The sequence below is a fragment of the Paralichthys olivaceus genome, chromosome 7, assembly GCF_024713975.1.
Source record: "Paralichthys olivaceus isolate ysfri-2021 chromosome 7, ASM2471397v2, whole genome shotgun sequence".
In the NCBI taxonomy this organism is placed as follows: Eukaryota; Metazoa; Chordata; class Actinopteri; order Pleuronectiformes; family Paralichthyidae; genus Paralichthys; species Paralichthys olivaceus.
In genome coordinates this window covers 14310220-14325079 of record NC_091099.1, presented here as the reverse complement: position 1 = coordinate 14325079, position 14860 = coordinate 14310220, and the positions used below count along the sequence as shown (strand labels likewise).

General features: G+C 42.5%; 2 protein-coding genes across 4 annotated transcripts; one reads left to right on the top strand and one right to left on the bottom strand.

Moving 5' to 3' along the window:
• Window positions 1–56: 56 nt before the first annotated feature.
• On the top strand, window positions 57–4763 carry neil1 (nei-like DNA glycosylase 1). Of its 2 annotated transcripts, none has more exons than XM_020079308.2 (10): window positions 57–259; window positions 1122–1595; window positions 1674–1793; window positions 3393–3489; window positions 3568–3667; window positions 3881–4002; window positions 4090–4117; window positions 4214–4284; window positions 4354–4561; window positions 4647–4763. In XM_020079308.2, the coding sequence occupies exons 2-10, from the start codon at window positions 1141–1143 to the stop codon at window positions 4700–4702; spliced, it is 1257 nt and encodes a 418-aa protein (XP_019934867.2). In that variant the 5' UTR covers window positions 57–259; window positions 1122–1140; the 3' UTR covers window positions 4703–4763. The 2 variants fall into 2 exon arrangements, with proteins under 2 accessions (XP_019934867.2, XP_019934866.2); XM_020079307.2 differs by having other exon boundaries at window positions 64–259; window positions 3565–3667.
• On the bottom strand, window positions 4708–13439 carry man2c1 (mannosidase, alpha, class 2C, member 1). 2 transcript variants are annotated; one of them, XM_020079305.2, is made up of 26 exons: window positions 13230–13439; window positions 12457–12582; window positions 12247–12370; window positions 12064–12134; window positions 11789–11966; window positions 11499–11688; window positions 10773–10879; window positions 10564–10674; window positions 10369–10461; window positions 10143–10259; window positions 9978–10073; window positions 9734–9879; window positions 8938–9061; window positions 8037–8158; window positions 7861–7946; window positions 7448–7594; window positions 7281–7360; window positions 7102–7196; window positions 6912–7016; window positions 6670–6826; window positions 6441–6584; window positions 5914–6023; window positions 5743–5822; window positions 5505–5647; window positions 5320–5423; window positions 4708–5226 (listed from the first exon to the last, which is right to left on the bottom strand). In XM_020079305.2, the coding sequence occupies exons 1-26, from the start codon at window positions 13328–13330 to the stop codon at window positions 5115–5117; spliced, it is 3069 nt and encodes a 1022-aa protein (XP_019934864.2). In that variant the 5' UTR covers window positions 13331–13439; the 3' UTR covers window positions 4708–5114. The 2 variants fall into 2 exon arrangements, with proteins under 2 accessions (XP_019934864.2, XP_019934865.2); XM_020079306.2 differs by lacking the exons at window positions 4708–5226; window positions 5320–5423; window positions 5505–5647; window positions 5743–5822; window positions 5914–6023 and adding an exon at window positions 6030–6309.
• Window positions 13440–14860: the final 1421 nt, after the last annotated feature.

Below are 14860 nucleotides of genomic sequence, written 5' to 3'. Positions count from 1 at the left end.
TCACTTCAACTGAGTTAAGGAACAAGAGCACTAGAAGCCCGGAGATCTCGCGATATTTGCAGTGGACGAAAAGATCTCTGGCGGTGAAGTTACACAACGTGTTTGGTAACGAGCATGAAGCGAAACGTGTTGTTGAGTAACATCCCTGCACATGTCCCGGTGCACGGTGCAGGGACAGGGTCGTTTCTGCAGGATAGGCTCATCACACGTCCTGCTTCACACATCTGGAATCATCGGCGGGGTCTATTTCCTGGTCTGGGTATGTTGTTTGAACCTACGACCTTTCAACTCAGGGAACAGCCTGCTTTTAAATGTTTGTTATGTTGACCGGTTCTCTTTCATTGTAACACGAGCAATGATGTGTATTTGCTGACTAAGTCAAAATGATCGACCACGTGCACACATGGTGTTTGTGTTGGTCAGCTGATGCACTGAACGCGTCGTGCAGTCCAGCAATGAAAGAGTTTTCTGTCTCAGCCTGGATGCGTTTTCACTTTTGATTTTATTCATCATTGAGATTGTTTGTCTGTTGTTTTAAAGCCACTTCCACACATCAAGGAAAATAATTCTGCAGGGAAACATTGAAGTTTGCTCCTATATTACGCTGTTGGTATACAAGAAGAAGAACTAGAATGGCTCTCAGTAGAGTCACACCTCCCCCCAAGGCTCAACAGTCTCTTTATCAAACCACATCATGTAGATTCTTCTGTAGATCTGCACCAAATCACACACACTTATAAATATCAGTCCCCTAAACATGTCTGGTTTTTAATTAAGATTCCTTACTTACTCCCACAGTAATCAAAGAGAATGTTGACAAATCTCAGAATTCTAAAGAATGCGTAAACAAATTAAAAGGATCCGCCCCCTGAAGTCCCACAGCCTAATTGCATAAGTTCTCCCTTGGGTCATGCCCGTCATGCCACACCCCTCCACCGGTTGAGTAGTGTTTGTGTAAACCTGCTAAATAAACAAACAAAAACAAGCTCTCAGGCAGAGGTAAACAAATCCACCTAAATATCCATCATGTGAACATGTAAGATGTCCGTAGGTTGTTAAAAGATACGTCTCAGGATGTGATCGTTTGGGACTTATTTTTCACTCTGACACTTGCTCCACAGCTTCATCAGTTCCAACAAAATGCCTGAGGGACCGGAGCTCCACCTCGCTAGCCTCTACGTGAACAGAATGTGTGATGGGCTGGTGTTTACTGGAGCAGTTAGAAAATCTGAAGTCAGCAAGAGCCCTGAGGTGCCCTTCACCTGTGAGGCCTACCGCATCACAGCTGCTTCCAGAGGGAAGGAAGTGAAGCTCACTCTGACGCCCATAAAGGGCGACAATCCCAAACAGAGAGCGAAGACAGGACACGCCGACCAGCCCATGGACATTGTCTTTCGCTTTGGGATGTCTGGCTATTTCCGTTTCACCACAGAGGATGAGATACCCAAACACTCTCACTTGCGTTTTTATTCCAAAGAGAAACCGTGCAGAGTGCTGAGCTTTGTGGACACACGCAGGTTCGGCAGCTGGCAGCCCCATGGGACCTGGCAGCCTGACAGAGGGCCATGCATCATGTTTGAGTACAAAAGCTTCAGGTTGGTCTTCCTGAGTGTCACATGTCCTCAGTTCAGTCAAAATATCACTGTGTCACTGACAAGTTAATCTCTCTGCAGGGAGAATGTTGTGTCACATCTTTCTGACCGGGCCTTCGATAGGCCCATCTGTGAAGTCCTGCTCAATCAGAAGTTCTTCAACGGCATCGGGAACTATCTGAGGGCCGAAATCCTTTTCAGGTAGTAAACATGTAAAACCTCCAGAACCACACACACGTCATTTTATTCAGTTCTGTATTATTGATGCACAGATACAACTACTGAATAACAAAACAGAAAGCATAGTTTAAAAAAATTCCAGCCAAATGAAAGAGATTGAAGTAGTAGAATAATAGGGGTAAAGAGATATACGGGATACATCTGTATTAAAAAAAAAAAAAGCTGGAATTTTATTTTCAATCCCGGATGCATCAGGGAGAGCAGGCTGACGAGCTGCTCAGAAAGATAACAGTTGTGTTTCCATTACCAAAATGGAGCTGTCCATGGGAAAAAAGTAACAGTGGCCACAACATTAGTTTTCACATGGAGCTTCTCTATCGGAAAAATATATCTCAACCTTGGCTTGCTTCGCAAAAACATTGTTGTACTGTTCATCTGTCTCCAAAAGTTTCCTCTCACAGAGATACGAACCTTCATCTAGTGGTAATCTGTCTGATTCCCTGACTCAAGCTTAGGTCCCATGCATACTGCAGCATGAAGGAGTATTTGCTGAATCAGATTTAAGGCTAGGTACCTTCAGCCTAGGTTGGCCAGCCAGAGTAAAACAAACTTAACAAAATAGACCGAAACCATAAACATTTCCATAACAATTTAGTCTAAGTAAACTATTCTCGATTGAGATGAAACCTCAAAACATTCTGTTTACAATTACATTAGACTCAACAGCAGCAGATCTTTGATTTTGAGAAGCTGGAACCTGTGATTCTGTGACATTTTTGTTATTAAAGACTCATAATTTATCATGCATCAAAATATCTGTCACACAGTATTTGTACTGACAAATGGTTAAAGTTAATACTTTTTTTTGGTATCGCAGAACCAATGAGTTCCACACAGTGATCGGTACAGAAAAAAGAGCACTGGTTGGTATCAGTATTTCGAGAGAGAAAAGTTGGCTCAGTGCAATTCTAATCAGTATTATAGTTTATGCTTGTCTAAAGGGAGACAAGAATAATATCCATGGGACTAGTTTGCAGCTGGAATTGCACTTATGAGAGCACACACCTCCACCAAGGTCAAACAGTCCCCATATGAAACCACATTTAAATTCACCTAATTATTCTCTGAGATTAGAATTGAACTTAATGAAATATTGTAAAACATAACCTATCATGCATTGTTAAAGGACGTGGAAACCCTTTGGATCTGCTCCAAATTTGAAGGGGTTCTTCCCTGAGCCATACTACATCCTTCCACTAACACACACACAGAGAAACAATATTAACAGGATCTTAAAAAATCGAAAGGTAAACTAAAAGACCATTGTCATAAGAAAAGTATTTGGATTGGTTTTGCTTTACTGCTTGTTTATGAGCTGGGTAAACACATGGTCTCTGTTCCTGTCAGGTGCTATTTGTTTTGTTTTTGTTGAAAATGACCTCGACATGACACCGGCTCTAACATCTTTCAAGGTCTGTTTCTCTCAGATACATGAATGGTTTCTTTCACTTCTGTTTCTTGCCCCCTGCAGGACTGCATTATGATTCAGACACTGAACACAAAGGAGCCTTGTTGTTTCACAATGAAATGAGTCTTAAGTTGAGTCTCTCTCTTTCATAGGTTGAACATTCCGCCCTTTGTATCCGCCAGGACTGTACTGGAAGGCCTCGAGTCAGAAGATTCATGCGAAAGTGACGAGTGTGTAAAAAATGAGAAGGTGAGGGAGCCAACCAAACAGAACCTCAAGTGTTATCATGTAACGTTTTTTTAAACACCGCCTTTTTTCTTCTAGAAGAGCTCAGCAAAAACAAAGGTGGTGAAGAAGGAGGAGGAGGCGGCGGCGGCAGACCTGCTCAGACTGTGTCATACAGTCCCTCTAGAAGTGGTGAACCAAGGTGGGTTGTTCTGTCTGCTCCACTGAATGTCCATCAATCAAATATTATTTCAAAAGCCCATATCCACAAATCACAATTTGCCTCTTGACAAGGTGTGACATCCTGTCCCCTTAAACCTTAGTAAGACTGAGGAAAACTACCAAAAATAACTGTAGAAACCTTGCATGTGAGGGATCTGATTCCTGTGACACCCACTCGGGTTTTTTGATTTAGGGGGAAAAGGCTATGATCCTGAGAAGGAGGACTACTCTGACTTTAAGGCATGGCTGCAGTGTTACTACGTTGATGGAATGAAATCTATCCGGGACCACAATGGAAGAACGATGTGGTTCAAAGTAAGTTTGAGTAGAATTTTATGCCCTAATTTCTGGAACTATATTTATTATTATCACTGATAATAATTTGTAATGTTCTATCTCCAGGGTGATCCAGGCCCCATGGCTCCTAAAGGTATGAAACACAGTGAAAACACAGAACTGAGCACTTGTCTCCGAGAACAGTCCAAGCATCTGACTCAACTGACCTCATCTTTTCTGCTTATCGTAGATTCAAAGTCACCCAAGGCAAAGAAGAGAACAAAGAAAGAAGACGACCATGATTACACACAAAAGAAAAAGGTATTAAGAGAGCTTTTTTCTTGGCATGTCTACAAATGCAACTCTTTACCACCAGTTTTTTTTTACCAGGTGGCCAGGGGTGGCTCTGAAAGCACAACAAAGAAAAAAGTGGGGAAACAGGAAACCAAAAGAGTGAAGAAAGAAAAGGATGCACATCCATGGGAAGCCGGATTGGAGAAAAGAAAGAATGAAAAAACACGGAGTGGAAGTACAGCCCAGCGTGAAAAGAGACAAAATGCACATAGGAGGACGAGCAGTCCTGCAGAGATGACCGCAGGTGTGTTCTTAATATTCGCTCAGACCGAAAGAAGTTTTTTTTCTACTGTCATTTTTGAATGTTAACAAAAAAGTCCTTGTTGCAGGCTCGCAGAGGCGGAGCAGCAGAGTTACCAGACAGAACAGCGAAAAAAGAAGATGACTGGACGCAGCTGGGATTTTTATTGTTTTTTTGCTTTTAATAAAACCATGTTTCTACAAAAGTTCTGCAAGTGTTTGCTTTGAAGTAAAGTAATGCCAATGAGTACCTCAAATATATGCGCTGCATTCAGCAACAGATTCTAAATTGTTGATTTTTGACCAATTACATTTTTCTTAATCAAACGTGCATTTAACTTGGATGGCACTTATCATCAAGATCTATGAATTGTTCCCCAGAAAAACCTCAAAATCACCCAATAACAATTCCTTGATCTTTAATGGGTTCCTCCCTGACCCACATTGTATCCTTTCAAGTTTTGTGGAAATCCGTCTTGAATTTGTTGAATCTTGTTAACAAACAGATGAAAACATAACCTCAGTATTTCAAATGTGATCATCCCGAGGATTAATAATCACAGGATAAGGAGAAGTGACATAATTTGAAAGGGGCTGAAGTTCAGCGTGATTCCACCGGAAGTCATGGGCGCTGGCTGGGTGGAGTCCTGTCTCTCCATGAGGTCACAACTGGAAGGAGGAAGAAAAGGTTTTGTTCTCAGCAGACAATATAACATAAAAAGAATCCAGACAGTATGTATCACTAGAAATAATTACACTTACTGCCAGGCTTCCCTAACTGGAAGAGTGGTGCGGAATGTTGCCGTCACGCTGCTTCCATGTGACTCATAGAGTCGGACAATGAATGCCTCCTTCCGGTCCTCAGCCTGTTATAGTAAATAGAGTAAACAACATGAAGTGGGCTTAGTGGATGTCACACCGGGTCGAGCTTGGCTTTAATTGGATACCTGTTTAACGGTTTCCAGGATGACGGCTTCAGCGCTGACAGAGAAAGCACTCCAGGGTGCAGAGTTGGGGATGCAGCGGATTAACCTCAAAGGGAAATTGAGGTTGTACGCACTCTGGATTACAGAGGCACCTTGGAAGGATCCTGTTGAACACACGTAACAAACGTGTTAAAACGATTACACTGTCCACTTGAAATTCTAACAAATATGTTTCATTTTCAAAAAAGACTAGTAAGACCTGTGTGAGGCATGATTGCATATGTGAAATGATGAGTCCCCATGTCAGCGTTGGAGTCTGGGGCCTTCGGTGCTCTCAGTCTAAGACACAGACATCAACTTTTACATGTACTTGTTATTCCAACTTTGTGTAAGGGAATTGTACAGTTAAATGAATTGTGTATGATCTCACAGGGACAGAGTCATTGTGTTCTTATGGACTGAGTAACCGTATTTGCAGTCGTTCAGCAGCGCAACACCGAAGTTGTGCTCCGACAAGTCGGCCCACTTATGACCCCACACCTGGGAAAGAAACCATGATTAAAATAGGTAAAAACGATGCAAAGCAATTCAGCAGCAGCATTATGGGTAATTTTCCCCCTATCTTTATTCATGAGTGTGGTCTTTCAGTTTGGGAGCAGGACTTAATGATTTTTTTAATGCTTTCACTCAAAAAACGGCACTTCCTGCCCTTCAGCTCTCCCCCACTCACGCTGCTCCTGTGCATGTGTGAAACATCTGTTCTCAGATTTCATAGAATGTGGGTGTGTTATTTTTTCTTCTACGGGAAGCCGGTGTATTAACAAACCTGTGGGAGTAAAGATGGGAATAAGAAAATACCAGCATTACTTTCATTCTAGCATCACGAACATCTGGTACCTGCAGGGATCAGTGTGAATTGAAATATTCCACACTTTTATTAACACCACAGTGCTGTACCTCAAATCTGGCCCAGTCCCATGAGGTGTTTCTGTGTGTGGGTCTCTGCAGGTGTCCAAACTGAATCTCATAGGTAGCATTGGGGCTGTGCACTCGCACTGGGAATTCCACCTTTAGAAACTTGTGTGACTCGGCCCACTTCACCTGAAAGTGCAACATTGGGTTTCTCTTTTAAGGTGTTGAAGAATTTGTCTGCAGATTTCTCCACATATGGTTAATGTTGTAAAACCTCTGTGCTGAATTTGATGTAAGGACACATGGCGTCCATGACGATCGTCTGCGTGATGGTGCTTTTGTCACTGATCCTGAGGGAGAAGCTGAGGCTGCCCCGCAGTCCACCTGAGGACGTCACATGAACGGGCTGCACCACCTCCAACACCGGCTTCCTATAAAGTCAGAGTTGACAAATCTATAACACCTGCAAATACACTGATGTGTCTTAAGGTGGCGTCAGATGGATGAGAGTGACACCTTGTCTGAAGATGGTAGTCCATTACATCCCAAGCATCCCAGTAGAGCGGGACGTCATCGAACATGACAAACTGGTTCCCATGACAGCTGTCAGAGATGGCTTCTCTGAAACCAACAGCGTGAGACAGATGTTAATATGTTCATCTTAATGTTGTCGTAGATACAGATGTTTCATGTGGTTTTACAGTACCTGTTTGCATTGATCAAGTACAGCGATGCCAGAGTGCCGTCTTTGTTTACGACAGTCTGCAAGATCCCATTCTCCATGGTGACAGCTCCGTTGGCCTGCGATGTTACACAGCAGCTCAGTTATTTAAGTTACATTACAACACAGCTACATCACTGAAATGCTCTCTGTACTTCACACACCTGAACAGTGACAGACACTGGAGACACAGGCTCTGTGTTTGTGACGGGAGCTAAACCCACACTGGGAACTCTCACCAGAGCTGCAGCGACACAGACACAGACATGAAGCTGCAGTCACAATATAAATGCAACAACACACTGTAAACACTCTAAAAAATCAAACATACCAAGATCAGGTTCACCAGCCCCATCCTGAGTCTGGATGACCTCATGACGCTCCCACGACAGAGAGTTGAAAACACCTGCACCCTTTCCTTTTGATGCCAGAGCTCCACACGCATCACGCAGCAGTGCAGTACAATCACTGCGGATATCTAAAACACATTGTGACGTACTTTTAAATTTGGAAAACTACATATGTATATGCATATGTATAGGGCTTTCCACAAGGATATAGAGAAAATGGTAAATATGTTGTATTTACTGTATATAGAGCTTTTCCAGTCTCACCAGTGCAAGTCCCATCCACACACTCATTCATACAGCTATTCTATACGCAGTGCCCACGGAAACATGACATGAAACTATACACACCATGTGGCTCTGGTTGTAATGGACAGCCGCTGTGATGAAACTGTACCTTCATAATACCTGAGTGCATCCTCCACAACCATCTCTATACAGCTGCCAGGGATCACGTCATGGAACTGGTTTAGAAGAAGCAGCCTGGAAGAAAATCGATCGATGAAGCTATTTTAAATACTGCAACAGAGACAGCAGGTTAATCCACATCATGAAACTTTAACGTGTCTGCACCTCCACAGCTTCTGCAGCTTTTCCACCGGATACTTAAATGTCGGGTCCCGACACAGAGCCAAGCAGCTGGCTACCTCCACATCATGAAGGAGGGTCTCACATTGACGGTTCCCTCGTTTAATCTGGAAGCAAAAACACAAAGCATAAAGACATCTGCACTTTATACATAACAAACATTTGGTATTGTTGCAATGCATAACTGCAGCATTTTTATCTTTTCATTCAGCTTTACACTTCATCTCTATTTCCTGCGTGACATTGCAAGAATGATCCTCCTTTTTATCATTATTTACATTTTTGTGTTTTGTCATAAACTTACTTTGTACAGTACTAGAGGCAATTCGACCTAATCGTGGACTATATATATCTTGTTGCATATATTTATTATTAATATTTAAAAATATGCTTAAAATATTTAAATCCAGATTCCAACATAATGCATTTTAATCTCAAAAATGTGTGTTCGTATGTGTAAATGCATTTTATAGTGTTATTATGCACTACTCTTATTATTTTGTTTATTCAATTTTTTCTTCTGGGGGTGGCTGTGGCTCAGGGGGTAGAACGGGTAATCCATTAACCAGAGGCCCGGGAGTATCCTTCTCTCCGTGTACCAAAATGTTCTTGGGCCGGATACACAACCCCGAATTGCCCCTGACAACTGTGAGCAATGTGTGAAGGAGAGAGTGCTGCACAAAGATGCACTGTATTAATGTGTAAATGGCAAAACTGTACTGTGAGGCGCTTTGAGTGGTCATCAAGACCAGAAAGCTGCTCTATAAATACAGTCTATTTACCATTCTTACATTTGTCCTTTTTCTCAGAGAGAGCCTTTTAGTTTTTGTTATGCAAGTACGATTTTAATTCTAAAATAAGAACTGTGACCAGATGTTAAATCTACCTTCGCCTCTGTGGTGTATGTGCCGTTGTGCAGCTCCAGGAAGAGCTCACCGCTCCACGTACACAGCAGAGCTGAGTCACTGCGAAGCTGAGAGAATAGCTTGTTGGGAGAAGACGTCTGAACTCTGGGAACCAAACAGGAGTTAAAAGTGAGCAATGTCCTCTCTGACTGTTTGGTATGACATCATTTCTCATCACTCATATCCTTTTACAGCTTTGAGTGGTCTGACACACCCGTTTGAAATCCCACAGCCCGGGCAAAGTTTAAAAAAATCATAGACCCATCATTCCTGTGGAGTGTTTCAAGCTCAGATTGACCGAGGTCATTGTTGCTGACGAGTGTTGAGTGTATGGTCCCATTCAGACCTTGTATTAACATCCCTTCTGAGAGATACTATCACAAGTGGAAAGTTTTAGGTTTCTGTGTTCACACCTGACAATAAAATGGGTCCTGAATGCATCTCCTGTGTCAACCTGTGATCAGATCTGACTTCCCTGCTGTTTATGCAAATAATCAAGTACGTTATTTCTGTTCCTGAAGACAAAATGATGTTGTTTTGACCCAGGCTGAGTTTACAAATGCAGCAACGACAATGTTTCTGTGTTTCTGTGTGTTCAGCATGAGCTTGCGAGGTAAAGACAGAGGAAGAGAAAGAGGTTGAATGAATCTCGTGCAGCTCTTGAATAAGAATTTTACCAACTTAAGAAAGTATCGAACATTATGGGGTGAATGCAGATCGATGTTGATATTGTGTCACAAATAAATCAAGTCTCTCATAGTGAGAAGTCTAACTGACTTGGGAAGCCCGTCAGTGTCCCGGACCCGGCTCAGTCTGTCCAGCATGAGCTGTGTTGGACCACCCCCGCCATCACCAAAACCGAACAGCACGGCACTGTGGTTGGCTCTGCCTTTGTCTTTGTTATTCTCTACTGTTTTCACAAGCTGTGGGAGGAGAATAAAAACAGGGTTTGCGAGAATTGTAAACATTTCTTCAGAGACTAAACCATCACGCTGTTATGTTTCCAAGAAACTAGACTCACATCTTGGATCTTGCCCTTCATTTCGTAGGAATTTCCTGGAGGGAAGTGCGTTAAAACCTTGGACCCATCGAGACCCTCCCAGAAAAATGTGTTGTGCTGTGGAAATGTAAATTTAGGAACTATTTTTCCCTTTAAATTCAAGTGTGTGGTATCTACAGTACTTACAGGAAAAGTGTTGACCAGGTTCCAGCTCAGCTTCTGTGTCAAAAAGTTGGTAATGCCAAAACCCTGCATAATTTGAGGAAGCTGGGCAGAGTAGCCAAATGTGTCTGGAAGCCAGAACTGATAAGGAAAGAGAAGTAGAATGTTTATGTGCGGCCACAGATTTAGCACAGGTAGAATACAAAGGTAAACTCAGGACGTGTTGACATGTTATATGAATCATCCTCACCTCTTTACAGTGGATCCCAAACTCCTGGTTAAAAAAGCGCTGGCCCTCCAGGAACTGTCTGACCATGGACTCACCTGAGGGCAGATTTCCATCCTGATGAGCAAATGTTCATAAAAAAATGGTTGAATGACAGCAGGCCGCAGAATACAGCCACATTATAATACATGTGTGATTTATTTCTGAGATCAGTTTTACCATCTCCACCCACGTTCCTCCGACTGGAATGAACTGGCCTTTCTTCACAAAATGCTGGATCTGGGAGAAGAGTCCTGGGTACCAGCTCTTCACCCACTGGAACTGCTGAGCCTGCACAAACAGTAAACAAACAAAAAAAAAAAGGTTGAAACCAAAGAGTGCTGAAAACATTTTACAGCTCAAATAAAGCTACAATCGTTTGGAATTACCTGAGAGCAAGTAAACACGAAGTCCGGGTTCGTCTCCATCAAACGGATCACTGTCACCCAGCTTCTGCCACATTTACGAATGGTCTCTTCGTAGGGCCACAGCCAGGCTACGGATTAAAGTCATTTTCTTTTATAACCTTTTTTTTCATTTTACATAACAGCCCACAGTCCCAACATATAAAATTTTGCAGAGCACAAGCCTAGATTCTGCAAAATTAAGATTTAAATCAGTAAATACCTTCAAGAATTTGACAATAAATATCAACAATACACATAGGACTGAACCGTCAGGGCCAGCTTTTGGTATTTGAAGGTTTTTGACACTCAGAGCTACAGACACATTGGATTCACAGAATAGCTACTCAGCTCTATGTTATATCAGAAATATCTAGAATGTCCCTCAGTAGAGGACACACCTCTGCCAAGACTCGACTTTTTTTTTTTTTTTATTTCTCCAAAAAATTGCATTAACTCATAAATATCAGTCCTAAAAACATGCCTGCTTTGCCTTATCCGGTTCCATGAATTATTCTCAGAGAAATCCACAGAAATGTTGAACAATGCTTTATCTCAGATCTCGAAAATTCCCGGATCTGCCCCCTGACTTAGATCTGCACCGAAACTGAATGTGTGACCCATGCACACATCCTTCCACCATGCTTCCTGGTGATTTTTGCGTACTCCTGCCAATCTAACAGACAGACAAACACAGGTAAAAATGGAGACCTGAGTCTATGTGGCAGTGGCCCATCGCATGGACGATGTGCTGGCTGTCTCCATTCCGCTGGCTGAAGAAGTTGTGAGCCAGACTGTGTATTCTGGGGAAAGTGCTGGGATCGGATGGCTCACACAGGTTCACCATCTCATTCACTGTGAACAGAGCCTGGTAGCCTCGCTGCTTGCCCTCTCCTAGTTCCTGCAGAGGAAGAGTCAACAATCCACAGGAATCAAGTTTTGCCTTACTTCAATTCCATTCTCAGAGAGTGTGTCATGCACCGTTTTGTGTCGTGTATTACCTTCACAATGTCGATAAGCATCTCAAAGTCAGTCAGCAGCTCCCTCACGTCTCGGTTAAATATCACCAGTTCAGCTCTCTGCACGGAAAACTTCCTGTTCGGGTCCGGGGCTGCAATCATGGAGCCCTGACCAGCTCCGAAAAGCCCGTTACAGGCCATCTCTACATAAAGGCTCACACTAGAGAAAAAGTCAACTTTAAGGTGAGGTGTCCAAACATTCAATAAGTCATGTTGGTTACAGAAGTAGCACTGAACTCGTCTTTTACTCCACTGACCTGTGTGGTTCTTCATCTTTCAGACAAGCAGAGAGGATGTAACTCGTCTTTTCACCCTCTTTGGTCAAGCCCTGCAAGTTCATACAGTGTGTCACACATCGACATTTAATCTACACATGGGCGAAGTTTAGACTAATGCTACTTTAATCTAATCTACTGTCATTTTAGCTGCTACTACATCACCTGCACTGGCTGCCCATCTCTCCACACCATTGCTTCCCCATCACTCTCCCACAGGAGATGAACCTCTCTCCCTCTCCACGACTCAGGGATGTTCAGGGTCAATTTAAACCAGCAGGTCCACCACCTAGAACAAGCAACAAGTTTGGATTAGCGCCAAGATCTGAGGGAATAAAAGACATGAGGGTGCTAAAGTGCGACGATAAATCTCACGTCGGTCCAAAGGTGTCGCCCACTCGATAAGGTGCAAAGTTCTGCTGGGAGGCTTCCCTGAATGTAATCCGTTTAGGAGACAGGAAGGAGGTGACGGATTCCAGTGGACGAGAGTCTCCATAGAGTCTGCAGGAAATAAAGAACTTACAGATCTAATTCATGCAGGGGCGGATCCAGGGGGGCACTGGCCTCAGCTGAAATCTAATTGGCCCCTGAAGTGCCCCTTTCCTGTCAGTAGTCTTAAAAAGAAACTACTAACTCACAAACAGAAACAACAAACATGACAATTTGTGACAATCTTTTATTTTCTGACCTTCTTTGAAGAACTCAGTGTGCTTGTGCTAAAGTTACAGAGCTCGCAGTGAACAGGAAATGGCCTAAATGTGCAGCTCACTGACTCAGGAACTGTGCATGGATGCTTGAAATGATTTTACACTGTGCTTTCTGGTTTTCTTTGTTTGAATCCACGTGTGGAGCCTTGCTTCTTGACAAAGTTGGACATCATGTGGACACACTGCAGTGTAGTATTAGAAATGAATCAGTAAGCATGAGGAGGTCAGTGTTGATTTAACGTTGGCTCTGATGTTTCTTCTCTTGCAGGCTGGTGTCCAACTGGTGATGATCTGCACACACACGAGCTGCGAGATGTGTAACTGTGATTTTCATGACATGCACGAGTTTGACCTAAATCAACTGTCTGCAGAGGCTTGCACAGGTGTAAACAGACACACGCTGGTCGTTGCGTCCACGGTGTGTGAGACACGAAGTCTTACCGTCCTCTCAGATTACAGTCGGTGAAATAAATGTCCGAGACAAACTTCTCTGCTCGCTCCAGGAGCGTGCGCCTGTTCTTCAGCACAGGCTGGTGATACATGTCCGGACCAACACACCCACACCTGCAGGTGCAAACTACAGACAACTCACAACCTACTGACTGACACCGCACCGCTCCTGACCGGAAGTGAGGAAGTGGAATCCTCTGTTGCTGCACTAAAAACAACCAGCCGCTAGATGGCAGCACTGTTCAACAACTGCTGTTCATTCAAAGCCAGTCACATCAGAGCGCCCCCCAGTGGATGGATATATATATATATGCTTTAAGATAAGATAAAATAAGATAAGATGTATCTGTATTAGTCTCACAAAGGGGAAATTTGCAGTATTACAGCAGCAAGAGTCAAAATACTAGTATATGGCTGTAATCCATGAATTGATTAATTTCAACTCTTTACACTACCTCTAATGTTAGATTCTCAATTAATATGAGACAAACTCAAAAATTCATACACATTGTGCACAATACAAATGTAAAATTACAGACAATAACATAAACAATGTTAGACATGAAAATAAAAATTTGGATCACTACTTGAGAGAGAGAGAGAGAGAGAGAGGGCCTGACAATATATATTTTTAAGATGCTATCTTAGTATGATTCAAAGCTAAAAAGGTGAACAATGACATTTTATTCCAAATTGTGATTTTATTTCATCGAGACACAAGTTATTTACCCTTTTACACAAGACACAGAGACATTGTGGCACAAATAACATCAACTACAAAAAGGTCTAACACATGAAATGGCATCATTTGTTTTCTCTTTTTTTTTAAACATGGCAAATGGGGGATCAACAGTGAAAGTTCAAGCAGCATGAGCAGGGGAAATGTGTTCTGCTGAAGGACTGGTGAGTGACACTTTAATGTGGAGGATCAATGCACCAGCTATTTCTGAGAAACAGCTACCCACTCTTTCTTTACCATTCAATAATAACCCTAATTTGATCACTTATCACTGCTCGATTAATCTAAAGTATGTAATGTTCAGGCTGACAGTAAAAATGTTGTCTTTACTTGCTGGGTGTCATCAAAATTTTCAGCCCATGATCCCCAAAATAATGGTGACTTGGGACTGCCACTCTCCTGGAAGGTGGTTAAACCCCATGAAGGATATTAGTTCCAATGTCGTTGTGTGATATAATCACCTCAGAAGTCACATGGGAATGAAGAAAATAAAAGGTTATTTGCATAGGTACATTTTATTTCAAATTTAACTACTATTTTCAACTTTTTGTAACAATTATGGTCCAAATACTCTATTTCTAATAGTTTTTGAATTTGATTTGATCTCTTGAAAGCATCTCGTGACAAAGCCTTCTTTGGGAACTACTGTTCTATGCTACAGGCATGCAACACTTAACATAAACTCAGGGACATATAGAAATATCCAAGAGAAATGTACAGATATAATAGACAGAAAACATGTCAAAAAGGGCCATGGGAAACTCTGTGACATGATCTCATAACTCCAGTCCAGCAGAGTTATAACAAGCAATGTAGAGGGTAAGTGTGCAGGCTATAGTTTAACTGAGAAGCAGTGCTGGGGAGTAAGTCTTGTGATCAAACT

Coding starts and splice junctions, on each gene's coding strand:
- neil1 (XM_020079307.2), top strand. CDS start 1,141: ATGCCTGAGGGACCGGAGCTCCACCTCGCTAGCCTCTACGTGAACAGA. Junction 4,003..4,089: donor GAAGAACGATGTGGTTCAAA/GTAAGTTTGAGT, acceptor TTCTATCTCCAG/GGTGATCCAGGCCCCATGGC. Junction 4,118..4,213: donor AGGCCCCATGGCTCCTAAAG/GTATGAAACACA, acceptor TGCTTATCGTAG/ATTCAAAGTCACCCAAGGCA.
- man2c1 (XM_020079305.2), bottom strand. CDS start 13,330: ATGTATCACCAGCCTGTGCTGAAGAACAGGCGCACGCTCCTGGAGCGA. Junction 12,583..13,229: donor GACTGTAATCTGAGAGGACG/GTAAGACTTCGT, acceptor TATTTCCTGCAG/ACTCTATGGAGACTCTCGTC. Junction 10,880..11,498: donor CCACTGCCACATAGACTCAG/GTCTCCATTTTT, acceptor TTTAATCCGTAG/CCTGGCTGTGGCCCTACGAA.